Source organism: Hemibagrus wyckioides, linkage group LG06 (genome assembly GCF_019097595.1).
Source record: "Hemibagrus wyckioides isolate EC202008001 linkage group LG06, SWU_Hwy_1.0, whole genome shotgun sequence".
In the NCBI taxonomy this organism is placed as follows: domain Eukaryota; kingdom Metazoa; phylum Chordata; class Actinopteri; order Siluriformes; family Bagridae; genus Hemibagrus; species Hemibagrus wyckioides.
Genome location: NC_080715.1, coordinates 5,934,647 through 5,955,541, shown reverse-complemented (window position 1 = coordinate 5,955,541; position 20,895 = coordinate 5,934,647). Strand labels below are relative to the sequence as shown.

General features: G+C 37.2%; 1 protein-coding gene across 3 annotated transcripts in view; it reads right to left on the bottom strand.

Annotated features, from left to right (window-relative positions):
- Positions 1-1,284: 1,284 nt before the first annotated feature.
- The window catches only part of LOC131354241 (receptor tyrosine-protein kinase erbB-4-like), a 418,103-nt gene continuing 398,492 nt past the window's right edge, over positions 1,285-20,895 (bottom strand). For all 3 annotated transcript variants that reach the window (XM_058391635.1, XM_058391636.1, XM_058391637.1), the window contains exons 22-27: positions 20,476-20,551; positions 19,553-19,699; positions 17,157-17,254; positions 14,835-15,005; positions 8,693-9,008; positions 1,285-7,931 (exon numbers count right to left, since the gene is read on the bottom strand). In XM_058391635.1, the coding sequence (XP_058247618.1) occupies positions 7,246-7,931; positions 8,693-9,008; positions 14,835-15,005; positions 17,157-17,254; positions 19,553-19,699; positions 20,476-20,551 (1,494 nt within the window). In that variant the 3' untranslated portion in view covers positions 1,285-7,245. The remainder of the gene's footprint in view (positions 7,932-8,692; positions 9,009-14,834; positions 15,006-17,156; positions 17,255-19,552; positions 19,700-20,475; positions 20,552-20,895) is intronic.

Here is a 20,895-nt window from a genome sequence, read left to right as displayed (position 1 = left end):
ATGAGGTCATATATGTGTGTAGTCAAATATCATTACATTTTGATTTTTGCAAAAACAATGAGTTTGTAATTTGTGTGGTTGATCATCATGAACACATTAGCATCAGGATCTAGATAAAGACAACTTATTTGTTTATCTCTATTTAAAAAAAATACACATTATTGTTCTAAAAAGAAATCCAAAGCATTGACCACAGAGACCGAAGAAAGACCAGATTTTAAGAGTACATAAAATTCTGGCTTGGCAATGACACAGATAAATGTTAATTCTAATTTTAAATCCAAATCCAAACATTATATCCAAACATTAAATCTGCATTCAGATGTTAAATGGAAATGTTAAATTTAAATATTAAATCCTAATATTAAATATACATATTAAATCCTTATGTGAAATGTAAACGTTTTATCAATTTTCTATAAATTTGTATAAATTTTGTTGTTAAATGATAAATGAGAATATTAAATATAAATATTAAATCCTAATGAGAAAGGTTAATATTAAATATAAATATTAAATCCTAATTTTAATGTAAATATTAAATGTAGATATTAAATCCTAATGATAAATGTAAATATTAAACACAAATCTTAAATTCTCATGTGGAATGTTAATATAAAATAAAATAAAACATCTTCATGTGAAATGTAAATATTAAATATGAATATTAAATTCTAGTTTTAAAAGTAAATATTAAATATAAATCTTAAATTATTTTTAGTATTTTTTACTATAATTGTTTCTAATAACATGTGCATGTTTTTTCATTTCTTTTCTTTTTTCTTTCGGTTCAGCAATTTAGCCCCCCCCCCCAATCTATTGTCTGAGCTCTTTCTTTTGCATTTCGTTATGCTTGGATAGTTTGCAATTCATTGAGCTAAAAGATTTGAAAAGACAAAAAGAGACTGAAAAATTGCTGCAAAGGCTCTGAGAATAATGTGAAATGATTAGATTTGGGCTTTAGGGTTATGGTTTTTGCAACACTATTAAACTGCCCGGGGAACACGTGTCTCGGGTTCTTTTGTTTGTTGTGAGCACTGTTATAAAAAAATATATATTTTCAAACTGTAAATTACAGACATTTGGTGCAGAAAAGGAAGGTTACTATTAAGAGTTAATTACTGTTTATTGATTGTCAACATGTTGAAGACGAGTACCTTTAGATTTCAGGAAGTTTGTGAAGTAGATAAAAAGAAAAGTTAATGTCACTGTCCATTCTGGTCAACAGAGCAGCTTTAACCGGTAGAATTAATTTAAGACAGCAAGAAACACACAGATGTCATATTTTAGGTACTGTAATGGCATTTATTTATTTATATTAAATTAAAAATATACTTTTGACAGATTCATGTAACAAAACTTTTTTTGAGGGGGAGGAAAAGGGGAAATGGGAAGAGCATCGAATCAGCAGGAACCCAACCTCCTACTGCACTGCTCTCTGTGGTGCCTCTCAAAAAAAAACAAAAAACACAAAAAAAAAAGACGAGAATTTGCTCTGACAAGCCATCAGTCAGAGCTCGGGGAGGCGAAATGAGCCGTCCGATCAATTATTCAATTTGTCAAAGTGGATAATACATAACGACACATTAATCTCACGGAGAAACACCATTAGGAGGGCAATTAACGGGAGCCACATCGGAGCTGCGTCTCAGACGGAGAAGCCGTCCAGGACCAGGAGTCTTAAAGTCATACAGGTCAAACTTCTCAGTGTCACTGGGACCATATGAGTGATTCCATGTCCTATTTTTCCTCGACATGTACCGAAATGTTTAATCGGTACTGTATGGCCTTGACTGAAATATTAATTGAATCAAAACCAAACACCTTGCACTGAGGCAAGAGGGGGAAAAATGTCACACCGAAGGGATATAACCAGTATTGCAAGAGAGCTGCAGAGAACTCCCTCCACAGCAATATTCTGTACAAAAGATAAAAATAAGGATGCAAGTGAGGTTATACCTGACAGAAAGAAGAAAACGAAGGACTCCGACCACTTAGGGCAAAGGGCAGAGATTAAAGAACACGAGGTCCACCAAGCTGGGCTAAATACAATCACAAGGATCACATCAGGGTGCTAAAAAAAATTAAAAATAATAATAATAATAATAGTAATAATAATAATTCCCACAAATTCTGTGAACAAAATAAGTGCTGCTCAAATTACAGATATATACAGGAGTAACTGATCTCTCTCTCACATACACACACAACATAATGTAGTTAAACAAAGACAGAGTGAGATGCTGTTTTAAAAATAATAATAATAATAATAATAATAATAATAATAATAATAATAATAATAATAATAATAATAATAATAAAAATAAAAAAAAGAAGCAATCTGAACAGTCTAAAAGAGAATGAGTACCATCTATTTACAAATTGACCTGGCCAGTTCAACAAGCTATAAAAATACTATTCACATTTTCTCAGTTAACAGTAGTAAAATCTCGAGGAACGACCATTGTAAAGTGTTTTTGTTTTTTTCACTGTTGTTCTTGATTTTTTTTATTTTTTATTTTATTTTAATATCAGGAAGATTTCACCTCCCCTTAAGTGGTTGAATATAAAACGGAGGATGTGTAAACTGTGCTTAGTCTTTCTCCCTCTCTCTCTCTCTCTCTCTCTCTCTCTCTCTCTCTCTCTCTTTCTCTCTCTCTCTTTTCCGGTCACATAAAGACATGAGAGAAATAAATGACAGCAAATATGAAAGAGACAGTGAAAGATAAACCACCACCCATAAACAAACCCTGTACTTCTTCATGCCAATCCCTCATTAAAGTGTCAATAGCACTGATAGATATCAATTAGTACTTGCAATTAATTGCTTAACAACAGTGTGCTAAAATATCCTGAAATCACATGGCCTTGGGTTAGATTTGATTTAATTGCTTTGTCTTTCTGCTTGTCCAACTGTATATCATTTAATCATATTTTTTTTTCTTTTCCTCAAAGACACATAAACATATTTCAAAGCCAAGTAAAAGGGTTAGCAGGAATCGCAGGAAAAAAATAAAAAAATAAACAAGTAGAATACCTAGAGATGTTACCTTCAAGCATTAAATGAACAAAAAAATTTAAAAAAAAAAAATAAAAAAAATAAAGAAACCTTCACTGACATTTCAATACCAGTTTCACATGATTACATTATCAGGAAAAAAAAACAAACAAAAAAATAAAAATAATTAAAAAAAAAAATCCAGATATTTACAAAAGGGTCACATTTTGAAAGGTTTGCTTGAATATTTATAAGAAAGAGAAATGAGGTTAAGATCAAGATTTCATTTTTTCATTGAATTTCTTTACGTCTATTATCTGTGTGGAGGCATGGGAAAAAAGCTTAGACTGTCGCTGTGGCTAAATTCTGACAAACAGGATTTTGACCAGCTAAATTTGGACACTATATTATTATTATTATTATTATTATTATTAATAATAATAATAATAATAATAATAATAATAATAATATTTATTTAATTTATTTAATTAATTAATTAATTTATTTATTTATTTATTTAAGTTTCTGTCTGTTACCCTGTTACTGTAGGAAATAATTCTGAACTCCACAATATTTGTCAATTACCTCTGATTTTCTGCAGATTTAGGCCGGGACGTGTCATGTGACATCACAACACAACACGCATTCACTTAAATCCTTCTTCCATTCATGTGACTCAAACCTGAGTGTAAGAAGTGATTACGTAATGTCTTACAATACAATACTCATAGGAAATGATTACATAATGTCTTCACTGGTAGGAGTAAAATATAAAAAAAAAAAAGTTAAAAAAATAAGAAGTTAATATAAGAATCCAATGCCTCAATGTCATCAGTTCAAGTGGAAAAACAAAGCACAAAAAACTCTGGAAGCTACATCGCAAATTTTGAAGGGGAAAAGAAAACAGCAAAATTAAGCAATTCAGCAAATGATAGCAAATTATATAATAAAAAAAGACACTTGTTAGCAGGAAATTTAGTCAAGAAATGAACAAATGAATAAATCAGATGCAATGAGTTAGAACCCCATTTCGCAGAAATGAAAAAAATAAAAAATAAAAAATTGGCAGTAATGTTGCATCTCTGTAAAAATATTAGGTTATGAATGCTGAGATTTTGTCTTTTAGTCGAACTGGAATGAAATCTTTTTTTGTTTTCACTTTTAATTGTAAGAATAGTGTAAAATGACGATAGAACTATAACTGTATACGCATGTAAGACACCGGTTTCAACAAACTGACCATGTGAATGATTTTTTTTCCCAAGCTGCCACACAACCCTTCTTCAATTCTCCTAGGTGATCACAGACGTTTGTTTCTCCTTCAGTGTTTTGGTCTAGATATGAATGTATTAGCTGCTTGTTTATTATTACAATTATTAAGGAGAGCTCTCTGTTCCAGTGTTTTTGCTACATCTATACACAGAATTTCCTCCCCAAACCCTCCATCCTCCTTAGCTGCTTTCCGTATGGTTTCCAAGGCAGAATAAGAAACCTTTTTATGCTTTGTGAAACGTGACAAAAAGAACTGGTTATTATGCCGTACGTTTACTTTATGCTTATAACTATTATTAATAACTAAGGAAAAACGTTCACCTCTCTGCGTTCACGTCACAGGACACCATTCTCTCGTGTACAGTTAATGGATCGTGTATATATATATATGCTCGAATCATGGTTGCAGTGAAAATCTTACTATAACTATAGCTTCGATGTGAGCAGAAGTAGCAGTCTCATCCGTCATATTTAGTAGATTTTCCCTTTCACCTCAGTTTAGTTGTCTAACAGTAATTATGCACGTAATTAGAGTAGTCATCTGGCCTTGGCACTTAATCCAGTGTAGTCATTACATTAAGCATTTGCCAAGAGCTAAAAAAAATAATAATAATGAAAATCAACCATGAATCGAATCGATCCTGTGTAGCCTATTTGTATCTATTTCAGATGTTGGAATAATTTAAGAATAATTTAATTTGATCTAGCCCATATACCTTTGGGATATGTGGTGAAGCAATTTGGTGTTACTTTTCATTGTTTTCAGCTGGAGAGCACTTGAAAAGTAATTACGTTATTTACAGCAAACAGTACTTCATTTATAAAGAAAGAAAGAAAAAGAAAGAGAGGAAAAAAAACCATCTGGTACAGTATGCAATTAGTGCCAATTTCAATTTCAGTAGAAGGACAAACCAGAAATGAGGGCACACACTGATCTATACAGAAAAATGAAACGAAAAATAAAAATAAAAACCCTTCCGAAAATCTCATCTCATCTAATATACACTATATTATGCTAGGCTGGTCATGGAGAAATGTCAATAGAATCCCATTAAAGAAAAATTCTGAGTTAATCTGTGGGTACAACACATCAGTACCAGATCTTAACCCTTTATATAATATTCAAATAAAAAGAAAGAAAGAAAGAAAGAATTGTACCAAACCACATAGCACAACCCACACATGCAGGTCGGCTTTCCTCGGCTAATAGGAAAAAAAAGAGGAATCACATGGATGAGTCAAATATTTATCAGTCTTAGTGGTTGGAAAAAGAGAGACGTTAATTGACAGTGCCAGACCATTAAGTGCTCTTAAAACCTACATAAGAGACAAGTGAAGTCCCTTCATTAGCAGCAAAACATAATGCCTGGCAGTGTTCAAAACTACTACTACATAATCCTGGCCTTGGACACTTGATCGACACAATCTCTCTCTCTCTCTCTCTCTCTCTCTCTGTGTGTGTGACATTGTTCAATTTGTTCTCCAACATGACAAGAAACATATATCTTATAATACAAACCTATGAAGTTGCAGGAAGTACAACTTTTTTGTGTGTGTATTTCCAGCTGAACATAGTCCAAAGGGAGAAGACCCATACCAAGAACATAAGTCTCAGCCCCGAATGATGCTGTATAATATTTGTTTTTATCCCCCACTTGGCACAATTTTCCTGGCACTTGTTCCTCGTCATGCTCCTCTGCATCACTGTTAATTGTGCCAGCTCAAGCTCTTGCTATCAAAAGCAAGTCCCAGTGTGCCTCTCGCTGACCCTCGTTTGACGGACTATCGCAATTTCATATCGCTCCTCAGATCTGTAGCGTTCAAGCCATCATCAAAAGGTCAGCATTGACCGAAAGGTCTGTATCACCCATTCTTGATTCGTAATATGCCTTGGTCATTATTATCAGGCATTTAAGATAGATCCAGTTTGTGCAGTCTGTATAGTCGTTTTATTACCTCTGTGTATATAGTCCATTATCGCAACTGGTGCTTTGATGTGTGACAACTGTTGCTGGGTGGGAAAAAAAATCAATGCTGGCTGAATGGACCAAAAAAATACTGCTGCAGACTATTGAACGCACCCTTTTTTTTTATACGAACAATAGACTTTACAGTAGCCATAAGTTCCTCTCTGTATCACCCATATAGAGTGCCAAGCTGAAATTTTTTTTTTGGCTTTTTGTATGTGCATGGGTATTTGGACACATAGGGTTTGTACTGGCACTTTATGGTCCCAACTTTAGGCCATTGGGCCTTTATGGTGATGTAATGCTTTTATAATGCGTTTATTTAAAAAGAAAGGCAGTGACCAACTATAAGGACTCAATGGCTCTCTAAAGATGAGTCCCATACACCTCTCTTAGGACTTTTTAAGTGATGAAAATGTAGCTGTAACAAAGAATATAGCATGGAATTGCATTATGATATCTAACAAATTACTAGGGTAGTAGCAGTGCAGAAAAAGGGCCCCCATAGACAAACTTGGTGCTTGGTGCTGTCCAGACTTCTTTAAAAAATGTCCACAGTGTGGCAGTAGATTGGTAGTCCGAGACCATTTTGTAAATGTTTACTTGTCTACCAGTTCTCGAGAATGTCTCCAAACCAATTCCAGTATCATGCAAATAGAGATTCTGGCATTGCAGAGGAAGGGTAATTCTCTTGCCAAGGGAATCCAAATTCCACATGCCAAAGATGGTAATCATGGTAAGTATTTGTGATAGTGGGAAGTGGAGGGGTAGCACAAGGAGAAGGGTTGACTGACATGGTTGTCTTTCATCTGTCTTGGTGAGAGAAACACCAGCTGGGTGCTAATTAAGCATCAAATACAGTCCGGAGTAGAGGAGAGTAGAGGAGAGGAGGGGAAGAGAAGAGAACTGGCACTGGTGTAAGGTCCAGGGTTAGAAGAAACTCTGAATGCCCCCTTCCTCCTATTCTTCCTCTCCTGCCACTCTCGTTCTTCTTTTGCTTCCATGGTCCTACACCACTGTGTTCCTCTGACGGTAGGGTGGCGGTGGGAGCACGGTGCCTGTTTTCAGGGCGTACTCTGTTAGGTACTCCTGGTTCTCGGCTACAGCGGGCCGGATGCGGCCATTCTGCCTGTAAAAGAAGCGTGTGCTGCAGTCCTGCAAGACCTCTGGCCCATGTAGTGTTGCCTTGGGTGGAAGACTGTGCTGCCAGTATTCAGGGTTGTCAAAGGTCTTTTTAGGTTTTTTGTCCGCTACAACAGTGCCAGAGTGAACTGGGTGGAGGGTATGGGATGCATGGAGGGTGTGGCCTGAAAGTGAAGGATGAAGGGTGTGGCTTGAAAGGGTGGGTATACCAGACTGAGTGGAGTAAATGGGCTGTGCTGGGATGTGGCCATGCCCTGAGGGAGCACTATGTGATGGGTGACCTTTCTGAGCAACATTTTGGCCACTGGCAGTACCAGGGTTGCCCGATGCCAGCACTGCATGGGCCACAGGGATGCCATTCTTACGCAGGGCATCCTGATTCTTCTCTCCAGTATTGTGAAAGGTGTTGAGATAGAGGGGATCGTTGACATATTCATCTTCCATCTTGGGTTGACCATTGGTGCTGGAATGGTGGCCCTGGTCTAGATTATGGACTTCTCCATTTCTGCGGCGGGTAACGAATGGGTTCTCCTCCACTGGGTTGAGATAATCTAGCAGAATAAAAGAGGGAGAGGAGACAACAAAAGACAAGATAAAAAAATATTCCAAAAGTTAGTAATATCTAACATAGATCTCTCACAGATTCCCCTCCCACACACTGCCTACTGTTTATGCTGTGGGCTTCATATCTGATCTTTATGACATCAGTCCCAGTTGCAAGAACCTCTATCCTGGTTTCCAAAATTAACTTGAATGGAAAAAGGAAGATACTTGACATTAATTTCTTAAGGAAAATGGCAAAGATTGGCCATGCATTGTAATCACTGAAGAATACTATTTGATTTCTTCATGGATATTATGCTGATGTACAAAATGTCAAGGGGGGTTTAAGACAATATTGACATAATAATGACTGATTCTGTAAAATATGAATTAGGAAGCTAATGTATCTTTGTTTTACTTGATTCATTTGAACATAATGGACAACAAAGGACACTTATTTTATCACTTTTAAAGCTTCCTGATTAGTGCTAAATGAATTAGTTACTGTAGGTGTAGTATGCCTCATGGGTAACAGGAAGAGTGGTAGGGAAAAGGGGCAGAGCAGAGTAGAAAAGCTCTGCTTTATCTACACATATGTTGCAGGTATATGGGATATTAAATGAGAAGTCTAGAAACACTTCAATCTCAAGTTTCTTCTCTCATACCCTATACATTAACTGTAGCCCTGTCTTGGTCTTGCCATAAGAATTTATACAGAAAGTTAAGGTTTGTAGGTGAATATAGGGTGGTGGTGGTGCTGGTGATGTACCTGTGGGTTTCTTCTCCTTCTTAGTAGTCATGTATCCATCCTGATCTTTTTCTGCTCTGGCTGCTCGTTCACTCAGTAGCAGTGTGGGCTCTGTGCTATAGCGCTGAGTACTGCTTTCCTCTCCGGTCCTGACCCGGGGAGATGCTTGTTTTCTGAGGGTACCATTACAACGAGGGTCATCTGTGACTCCTGCTGCACCCTGCTGAGTCTCTTGAGAGGAGCAGGATGGTGATACGGAGGAAACGGCTACCACTCGGGGTATAGTCGCCATCATGGCCTCCATACCAAAACTGCCGTCCTGACAGGCAAACTGATTCTACAGAGGCAGAGACAAGAAAACCTTTCACTTACAAATTATGTTAGTTTGCTTGATAAAAAGCTTCTACTTGCTGCACTGTTGTGTCTACAATGGTTACTGCATAATTGTTTGTTTTACATTAAATATACTTGGTCCTCTAAGCACTTATTTTGGAAAATTGGGCTAGTGGACCACATACAGAGATCAGTTTGAGTTTGAGACTCATTTCCCTCCTCTTTCAATCCTCATCTTACAAATCACTTAATACTCTCATTATTTATCTCATTTTAAATCATGGAATTCCAGCTTTTCCTTTTTATATCCCCAATTCTATAATACTTCAGAGCAGTGCTTAATGGCTAATTTCACAAAATTAGGCATTAATTGCTGAGTGAATGGGGTGTTATGGCAGTCCTGGCTCTTATACTGAGTCATTTCATAATAAAGCTTTATTATTTCAACCCCCAAATCACTCAGTACCAATTACATGGGCGGGTTTTCAATATTACAGTGTTTGTTCTTTTGCTGAAATTGTTCACTGAATTCATGCTCAGTGCCCTAATTAACAAAAAAAACATCACATTTTATAGAATTTAGTGCCTGGTTATTTGTGTGTGTGTGTGTGTGTGTGTGCTTTTTTTTCACTTCCTTGGACATATCTAAGCAGTTGCAGTTACTCAAGATGAAATGAGCGAACGAATAAATAAGTAATGACACAGCTAGAGATCTACAAAAAAAAGGGAAGAATAAAATGTCTCTTCTATGGAGAAATCCCATTTTGCTCAGTTGATAGCGCCACATTACTGCAGTATTAAAGGAGAAGTTCACTTCCAGAACAAAAATTTACAAATCAATTCCCCACCCCCTTGTCATTGAAGATGTTCGTGTCTTTCTTTCTTCAGCCGTAAAGAAATTATGTTTTTTGAGGAAAACATTTCAGGATTTTTCTCCATATAGTGGACTTCAGTGGTGCCTGCGAGTTCCAAAATGCAGTTTAAATGCAGCTTCAAAGGGCTCTAAACGATCCCAGTTGAGGAAGAAGGGTCTTAAAATGATCAGCAAAACGATTGGCCATTTTCTTAAAAAAATAGAAAAATGTATACTTTTTAACCACAAAAGCTCATCTAACACTAGCTCTGGGATGCGCGGCCATGATACTACGTACTATGTACTCACGTCGAAAGGGCACGTGTGACGTAGATGGAACTACAGACCCAGTGTTTCGACCTGAAGTTGTTGCATGTGGAATGACACAAAGTTATATGTCTTTGTGTCAGTTTTTTTGTTTAACTTTTGGGTCCACATCACACGTGACCTACCGACGGCATTTGGAAGTTCAAACTCACGGGCACCATTGAAGTCCACTATATGGAGGAAAATGTTTTCCTCAAAAAAATAATTCCTATACGACTGAAGAAAGAAAGACATGAACATCTTGGAAGACTAAATTCTTTGTAGATTTTGAACTTCTTTTTTAACCTGTTCACACGCATATACCTATGCATGTGCATGTATAATACAGTACAGCAGGACATCCATAATGAGTATTCTAATGCAAAATGAACAATTAGAAATGTCTACAACTTCTGTGAGATAAGAGCATATACCACAGAGCAAAAAAATCCGAACCAGTCATATAACAGCTGGGGCACCAATTAGTTCAAACGGCATTACAGCAAATTCGTATCCAGCCATTCACAGCGACAGGCTGCTTGTGTCTTTTAATTTACCATTAAGTCGTTTCACTGATGAAGGAAGAAAATGAATTCCCATAATACAGCATTGTCAGTAATGTAATTAGTATCTGAATATACTACAGCTTGGACCTGGATATTAAAAAAACAAAAAAAAAAATCAACTTTCAAAGCGTTAAGAATTTGCCCGGGCTGCATTTTGACTTAATATTCTGATCCGCTTTGTGCATTTCAGCTCCGTTTTGTTCTCCCTGAGCAGAGTTTAGTCGGCGAACTCCGGCAGAAAGACGTCTGTCATGTTCCGCAGAGGCTCCGGAGGATTGATATCTCTCATTGATATTCATTGTGCTTCGCTTTGCCTTCTATTTCATCCAAAGGAAAAAAAAACCCCAAAAAACCAAAACAGCCAGCAGAATGTAAAATGTTGCCTGTGTAAAGACGATGAGAGAAATAAAGGAGTCTCTGCCCTTCAGGTTTTACAAGAACAAACGTAAACCTACTCACCACATACAGACATATATTTTAACCATTGGGAAGGTTTTCTGTGGATGTGGGTTTCAGAAGTCTTGAACATATTGACATTAAAAAACATACATGCAGCAGTTCCAGTCAATGTGAGGAGAATGGAGTGAAAATTCTTTCTACATTTGAATGACTGCCTCGTCAGTTATACCCTTCTAGTGTTTAATAAATTCACAAATCCATACATAACCACATTATCTGCTTTAGAAGTGGAATAGCTCTAGAAAAATGTGTTATTATCCTGCTCCTGTCAGCATTTGGTATGTGAAGTATTTCTTGAAATATCCCTTGCACCAACATTGTCTTCCTTCATTGCTTACAACAGGCTTCCATTTGCTTTTTAAAATGTCTCTGTCGAGTCTTGTTTCTAATAATTGGCCCTATCATATTTTATGCATGCAAATATTTGCTAATGCTTCCGTCTGATAGGTTGCTTGGTTATTTTCCAGTGTGGGTTGAGTCATTTCCTTGCTGCATAATGAATCAATCAAGCTGGAGCCATTTTGTTTTTGGCATCAAGCTGTTTGGGGAAATCAATCCATTTCTCAATCTTTAACTACCTTCCAAATAAACCAATGAGTCTATTCAAACTTGTTGTTGTTTCATAGACATCTGACTCATCTATCTGGCCCATTAGCGCATGATATCGGTTATGCTAGCTTGTATATCTCCTGTATATAGAGCTTAATATTCTCTGAGCCATGGTAGCCTCTGGAGTGCTTGTACAGTACCTCAAAGCTGGGTAAACTTTAGTTTTGTGCATTATTGAGGCACTTTGTAATTCAGAATAGCCAAATTAACTGTCATCCAAAACTTTATTTTCTTCTCATGCTTTCTACCAGCCACTGATTGCTTTCTCCTCTCCCCTAATTCTTGAACTCATCGACACACAATTTCAGAAATCTATTCATTTTTGCTTTATAGTTGTCTTTTCAATGCACGCTTCTTGACTCGCCACGCTTTGTTCATTCATACTGAATGGTCACGCTTGTTTAGGCTGAAGGCAGACGGTGAAGGCAAAAGATTGATGGTGTTCAACACTTGTGTGTTGTGTTTACAAAATAATTTTGAGCAAAAACGCAGAACTCTGACATCATCCTACATACATACATACATTCCTTCCTCCATTTTCTCCCCATTTATTCATGTACATCAAGTCTCAAGCCTTTAAATTAAAGTCTTATCTAATCTAATCTAATCTAATCTAGGAACCTGAAAAATATACATTCATGACACACCATCACTTTTATTTTATTTTATTTTTTTAAAAACATCAGTACTGGTAAGAGTTAATAAACCGATGACGTTGGGGTGCAGCGCAAACACTCAGCCACCGCTCGCTGTCTATGAGCAAACAACCCCTTTCGCTTGAGTGAGGACCCTGCTATTTACACAGACTGGCCCTCGTAATGAAAGTGCCACCGGTGATGCATCCTGGGAGATGACGTGGGAAGTATATCTCCTCTGAGAGATAGAATGGCCCTTTCCCCAGTATGGTTAAAATGCAGCTATCGATATCTTCTCAAGTGTGATTGCTTTCACAAGCCAAAAAGGTCACCACAAGCAAATATTATTTGTTTTTCATCCTGTGCTAGGTTTTTTTTTTTTTGGTCACTTTGGAAAGTTTTATTAGATAACCTTGCAGTCAATCACACCAGATCTCAAAAAGGAGAAATTTATTGTTATGTTGCTTCAAACAATTCAAAAAAGGCTACAAGAGCTTAATGGGTGCTCTGGGATAAGGATGCTGGTGCATATATTCACTATGCTCTAACGTATACGTGAGAAATAATTATAATAACATTGCTCTATGTCATGTGCTAAGGGGTAGTGCTATGTCCTTAGACCTAGATTTATGCCATGAGTTGTATATCTGTGGTGGGTTGTGGTGTCTTTTGTGTCTGTTTCTTTTTTTCCCCAGGCCCACCCCTGGCTACGTCACATTCCCGCTCACAACTATTATTGGACGATTCTGTATTATACGCCATGCTCCACCTTTCCCCTAGTGCTATTGGCTGGATGGGTCTTTCCAGAAGGCATTTAAACCTCGTCATCGTTCGGGGGTCGCTGCCAATTCTGTTTTTGACCTGTTCCAAACCGTGTGTAGTGTTTCTTCTGTGTATGATCCTCTGCCTATTATAGACCTTCTGTTAGCCTAGCCCTTTGTGTTTGACTGCTCTGTTGTATAAGGTTTCTCTGTAAATATTCTACACACCAAAATACACTTTTTTTTAAATAGCACCCTGTTTGATGCTTTGTAAGAAGTCGGTATCATTTACGTTTATTCTGTTTTCTCTTGTTTTTGGGTTAGCTAGGAAGCGAGGGACATGTAGAATGTGTATTTCTACTTTTCTTGTGATAGGTTAATGGAGTTGGATTGTGTATAGTCAGGGAGTTTTGTTTATTATTTCGGCCTGGCCGTCTTCTGAAGCCGCCACTACCTGACAAATAACTGAGACAAAGACTAGAACCAAGCCAGCAATACTGGGTCGTGCCACTTATTTTTGTTTTTATTTTTACCTGTATGTTGCAGTCTGACCTGGACCAGGGGTTCACCTTTCAACAGGAAAACAACCCTAAATGCACTCACAAAGCTCCACTGAAGTAGTCTGAACCCAAGAACCTGAATGTGTGACAGTGGCCCAGGGTCAAAGAAATAAAGCTATGAGAATCACAGTTTATCACTCAACATCACTGTTCATCACTGGTCTCTGTAAGAACGGACAAAAGTATTAGGGTTGTGAAGTGCCAAGCTTTTCAAGGCTTAAATTAGAAGATTTCATGCTGCTTTTTCAGTCAAAGGTAGTTCTACCAATTATTTGCCAAGACCGGGGTCAATAAACTGTCCATATTTGGATATATTGTGTAAATCGATTGGTAAAAATCCCAATTTTTATCTCCAAGGGAGATAAAGGTCTTATGCTATGTACTGTAGATAGCAACAGTAACCAGTAAGCATAGTTGGGAATAAAAAAATCCTTATTCATTAATAATGAAGCATCCGTCCACTCGACATCTCCAACAGAAAGACACAAGGGACTCGTAGTTAAGAAGTTAAGCAGCAACTTAAATAGTACAGATGCGTTATAAACCGAGAGCATGACAGCTAAAATGCATTAAAATGCAAAAGACCTTCCAAAAGCATGCATAAGTTTTGCTAAATGATCCAAAACCTGAATGAGGGGAAAGACAAGAATGATAACAGAGAGAATGTGTTAGCATGTCTGACCTCCTGTCCTTCTCTGTTTCAGTAAGAAAAAAGTGAGATTTAAATTTTGGAGAACACTCTGTGCGCACTTTCTCTTTGAAGGGTGCTACAAGACAGACATGATTGATTGTCTCCAAATTCGTCATGGAAAGAGAACTCGGGTGAGCTGCTACTGAAGGACTCCGCTCGGAGGTTATTGGACAAAATAATGAGAGCTGATGGGTGACAAAAACCGGGTGGAAATTATAGATTCCTGATATCAATGCTTGTTTGTGTCTGTTGAACAGTTAAGTCACTTTTTTTTTTCCAAATGGTGTTTTTTGTACTAATATCAGGCTATAAGCTCAAATGAAGGTCAGTGATGTGTTTATCTCAGCAGCTTCTCTTTCAGCCCCCAGCAGTGTAGTGTGTAAAACTCACTCGGTTGGAATCGAGCCGTGAGCGAGTGGTGTAAGTAAGAGGGGGGATGTTGAAGGTGTGAGGCACAAGGTACTCCTCAGCATCCATCAGGTCCTCCAGCTCCTCCTCATCCAGCAGACTCTGGAAAAACTTGCTATCATTGGGGTTGGGCAGCTTCATGCGGTCATCACCCTGAGGAACATGAGCATTATCGTCAGAGCTGCTCAGTCTAGTCATACCTACTGTGATGTTAGAGTATTGAATAAGACAGTGTATATCCTGTACACTATATTGCCAAAGGTTTTGGGACACCCCTCCAAATCATTGAATTCAGGTGTTGTTTTTCAGGGGTTGGGCTCGGCCCCTTAGTTCCAGTGAAAGGAACTCTTAATGCTTCAGCTTCATACCAAGACATTTTGGACAATACCATGCTCCCAACTTTGTTGGAAGAGTTTGGGGATGACCCCTTCCTGTTCCAACATGACTGCACACCAGTGCACAAAGAAAGGTCCATAAAGACATGCATGAATGAGTTTGGTGTGGAGGAACTTGACTGGTCTCACCTCAACCTGATAGAACACCTTTGGGATGAATTAGAGTGGATACTGTGAGCCAGGCCTTCTCTTCTAAAATCAGTGCCTGACCTCACTAATGCACTTCTAGTTGAACGGTCAAAAATTCCCATAAACACACTCCTAAACCTTGTGGAAAGCCTTCCCAGAAGAGTTGAAGCTGTTATAGCTGCAAAGGGCGGGACAACTCCATATTACATTCATGTGCATGTAAAGGCAGACGTCCCAGTTTTGGAATGGTTCACAGTCTTCGATCTAATTCATCCCAAAGGTGTTCTATGGGGTTGAGTCCAGGACCAAACTCGCTCATCCATGTCCTTACAGACCTTGCGTTGTGCACTGGTGCACAGTCACGTTGGAACAGGAAGGGGCTAACCCCAAACTGTGCCCACAAAGTTTGGAGCATGATATTGTCCAAAATGTCATTTTACCATCACTAATATTAATATCATTATTGATATACAGCCTTAAATAGTGAGTTCCATGAGTACAAACAACCAACAGTCAGCCAAAAGTAATCAACATATCTGTCAAGGTATTTTATGGCTAGAATAAATATAAGAGAGAGAGAGAGAGAGAGAGAGAGAGAGAGAGAGAGCGAGAGAGAGAGAACTTTATACTTTATTAATCCCCAAGGGGAAATTTGGTATCACACCACAAGAGCAACACTGAGCTCTAAGTCTTAACAATTCACGTCTCCTTGAACAGTGCACTATAAAATCATAAAATGTACTTATATAAACTCGCTAAGTTATTTACAGGCTAGGATTTTTGTACAGATTAACTGTATGAAATATATTATAGTTTGGCAGGTTTAAAAACGTGTATGATGAGTGGTTGTGTTACTATGTGTATAAAAATAGTCAGACTTAGAGTCATAAAAAAGAAAATGGCAGTATGTGTGGGTACAAATGTGCAAATAAAATGATTATGCAATACACTTATATTGCCAAAAGTTTTGGGACGTCTGCCTTTACATGCACATGAATGTAATACGGAGTTGTCCCGCGCTTTGCAGCTATAACAGCTTCAACTCTTCTGGGAAGGCTTTCCACAAGGTTTAGGAGTGAGTTTATGGGAATTTTTGACCATTCCTCTAGAAGCACATTTGTGAGGTCAGGCACTTGGCGCCGTTAGACTTGTTATCTCACAGTAACAATTTCCTTGACGATAAAACTTTAAATCTTGAATCTACTTTATTTTTAAGACTCATTTGATTTGAGTTTTTGATATTAAGATTTGCTTACAATAAAATAGATTCAAGATTCAAAGTTTTATCATCATTGTGTTCGACATAAGCAAACTGTTAGTGAGGAGAAAGAGAATACAGATTCACAAAATGTTTTTTTTAAAGGTTTTGACGCCGTTAGATTTGGGAAGTCATTAATATTAACAGTGTCCTTGATGATTAAAATTTGAGTATAAACAACCAACAAAAACAAATGACTAGCATTTGCAATCATTATATACACATAAATGGAATCTTTTTATCTTCTTCTGGTCCTTTGCCATAGTTTTAGATTTTATACTAAAATATTTCTTCTCTTAACATTAATATCATTAATATATTTAGGACAGAAATGATCATCCTGAGGTCAGACGGCAGCCAGACATGTTGAAAGACATGAAAGAAATCCTACCTCTACTATCAGCTAACTCATGCCAACCTCAAGCGTATTATAAATATTACAGAAATTGTTTATTTCATATAATGCTTATTTAAAATACAATATTAACTGAGTGTAAACACTGCAGTTGATTTGTATTTTACCTGGATGACGAGGTAGCGCTGGGGGTCACGGGCCATCCTGCAGAACTCCGCTGCTAGCTCCTTAAACTTCGGTCTGCTGTCTGCGTCAATCATCCAGCCTGCAGCCAAAACACACAACCGTTCCAGTCGATCTGGAAAACCTCACACTGCACTGAAGCTGAAGCTTTTATTTTATTTTTCATCCATTTATTCCCTGTGTGATGATGATACCCTGAACTGATGAAGTGATGTAGCTACCACTGAAGGGCAAACACTACTATGAGCTACTAACACTGACTGAATACTGACTGAAAAACATACAACTAAACACAAAACTTCAGTAAAGGTGAAGTTTGTTTGTAAATGTGTCAATTTTGGGGGGCTGCTACTAGATTTAATAAGGACGTGTGATTTCCAGCACTTTAACAAAATGTTTCAAAATTCAGCTCCTAGTTTAAGAATTATGGCTATAAATGGTATAAGTAATAAATTCTGAATTGTTGCACTACTGTTTTTGGACTCAGAGGGAAAGTATCTATCTATCTATCTATCTATCTATCTATCTATCTATCTATCTATCTATCTATCTATCTATCTAGCCTATTTTAGCCATTTTATTTATTCGCTGTCATGTCTATACCCACATCAATTATTCATAAGCTTAGAAGGAAACTAGCTAACTTTTCTGAATTATTTATTAATTCTAGAGTCATTTCATCAATTATATGCCAATTTGTGTGGTTTTCATTGAGCTAGCAATGCTAGAGTAAATAATCTCTTCACTCATGTGGTATTAGCTCAATTTGAGGGTTGCCAGATTTCAGAAATATCTCTACGAGATATTTACGTAAACGTGGAGCATTTTTAAAATCTGCTGAACCAGCATATTTAATTCAATTCCATTTATTTAACAGTGGACATTGTCTCACATCAGCTTTGTAGAAGTATAGAAACATAGAATAGAAAATATGAAGTTTAAAGTTAAGCTACTATTTATGTCTACCATTCATCCCTAATGAGCAAGCCTGAGGCAATGGCGGTGAGGAAAAACTCCATGAGGAAGAAACCTTGAGAGGAACCAGATTTAGAAGGAAACCTTCAACTTATAGTCGCAAGGAAATGAGTGAAGAGGTCTTAATCGTTTTAGTTAAGAGTTATTAGTTTGAGAGCTGATCATTTTCAGGGAACTTGTTTCATCTACAAAATCTAGTGACATTTCTGTGTTTTTTCCTTAAGCTATAAGGTTCAGAAGTACACATTTGTTCGAAAAACTAATCAGATCTAAGGCCATATTCAAATAAAATACTAACAAGCTAACAGAGAAAAAATCTTAAACCTGGCAAAATCACAAGCACGGCTTTCATCCAAGAGGGAAAATGAAAATGCACACTGTTATTAAACACTATCGCTTCTCATAATGCAGGATGTAGTCACGCGGCAGATTTTTATGGAGCCTGGCAATGGTGTGTGACTGATGTGGGGATGTGAGAGACATAAACTGTGGGGTAGAGGTTACTGGGATGACCTTAGTAGTGGGTGATGAGTAAGCAAGTGTGTGTGTGTGTGTGTGTGTGTGTATCCAAACACTTCAAAACGTTGTTTCTCTAAAAACTTTGTAACTTTTTCATCTACTATAATTGCATTTATATTTACTATAGTGGGCACCACTGAGGGTGGCAGTAGCTCTAGTCGTTAAGGCTCTGAGTTGTTGACCGGAAGCTCAGGGTTCAAAACCCTTATACCTCCCTGCTCTAGGGGCACTGACCATGTGCTCTGACCCCAACCTCCAATGATCGGATGTGTGTAATGTATATATGTGGCAAATAAATTTTGATATGCCTGTCATTATTTATTTATGATTTTTTTTGCAATTTTTTAATTAATTAATTAATTAATTATAATAATCTCTCTCTCTCTCTCTCTCTCTCTCTCTCTCTCTAACAGCCCCTAACCCCTTCATTGCTTGGCTGTATATCTATAATTAAAAGAGAGAGAGAAAGAGAGAGAGAGAGAGCTCTCTCTTTTAATTATAGATATACAGCCAAGCAATGAAGGGGTTAGGGGCCTTACTCAAGGGCCCAACAGCAGCAGTGCGACAATATTATGAATTGTTCTGCCATTTTCTTAAACTTCAAAAGCCGCTAAATGATAAAAAGATGTTAACTGTGTAGCAATAAGTGTAACATCCGACATAACTAACATATTGTACAGTGAACTAGAAATATACAACATTCCCTTGCTGTAACATGAATTATTAAAAAGATGCTTCTACTACATTATTAATTTCTCATTTCTTTGTGTGTGCTTGGGATTTTTTCCTTCAGCAAGGTTTTTAAGTGTTAATGACTTTGAAAGATCTGAAGATGTGTGTGAAGAGAGCTGGATGAGAAGAAGCGAGTAAGGAAAAGCGTTCGTACATTTCACCATGACCATGTAGACGTCGATGGTGCAGATGGGGGGCTGAGGGAGACGCTCTCCTTTCTCCAGCAGGTCGGGAATCTCACGTGTGGGAATTCCGTCATACGGCTTTCCTCCGAACGTCATCAGCTCCCAGATAGTCACTCCTAGAAGAAAAAAAAAAGAAATCCAAAATAATTTACCTGCAAAAAATTACCTGCTCTTCTGATTGATTGATTGATTGATTGATTGATTGATTGATTGCAAAAACTCATGTTCAAAATATATTTATAGATTTAAACATACAGCTTTAAATGAATTGGGGTTACTCTCCCTGACCCTAACCTCAGTATCAGTAGGTAATGTTGTTCATTTCATTTTAAGATCAGGTTTTTATTTAGACACAGAAGATTATTATAAGTATATGATGTTGAGTCTGTGTCAAAATTTGTCTCTTGGAGTTTACTAATCAGTTCAGCTAGACCTAATAATGTCAATACTCAGTGACAGACTGTACGGCTTCTGTCGTTTCTTTGTTTCTGATGAGCTTTTGCATGGTGCATGAGCTTTTACAGTCTGAAAATATTTTCTAACACTAGGAACAGAATGACAACATTTTATATGATACTATATTACAGGTGAAAGAAGATGAATGACAGACATGTACACACACACACACACAGGATTAGTGCTTAAGAGGTTTCTGCACAAGTGCTCAAGTTCTCATGGAAGATGTATTACGCATGTATAAAAATAGCAATATAAAATTGATCTTTAAAGCAGCTGCAGAGCATCTAGATACATTTACGACTTGCTCCATGGACGTGTTCTAATTGTTTCCGACATTCATTCTTTTGACTTGTGTTACTCTGTACACACATCAACACTGCAGATGATGATGACGATGATGTTGATAGCAATAGCACATGTTTAAGATACGTACCGTAACTCCAGACATCGCTCTGGTGAGTAAACTTCCTGTAGTGGATACACTCCAAGGCCATCCATTTAATAGGCATCTGGAAAGTAATGGTTTCCATATTTAGGAAAATGACAAGGATAAAACAAAGCATTATGGGCACTCACGTAATGGGCTTTCCAGCCACATGGTTCTTATGTGACTTGAATATGTTGACTATGAAAAATAAAAATTATAAACTTAGGTACTGGGTTTGAATTCGTACCTTTTCTTACACATCTGTTTTTAGATAGAAAAACCTTCACTCATTTTTGAAGGTTGCCAGATTTGTTTACAAGATATTTATGTAAACTCAAAGTGTTTATATCTACATTTTAAAAGGGCTAGTTTTAGTTTTAGTACTAGTTTTAGTTAAGAGTTGTTACCTTTGGGGCTGAACATTTT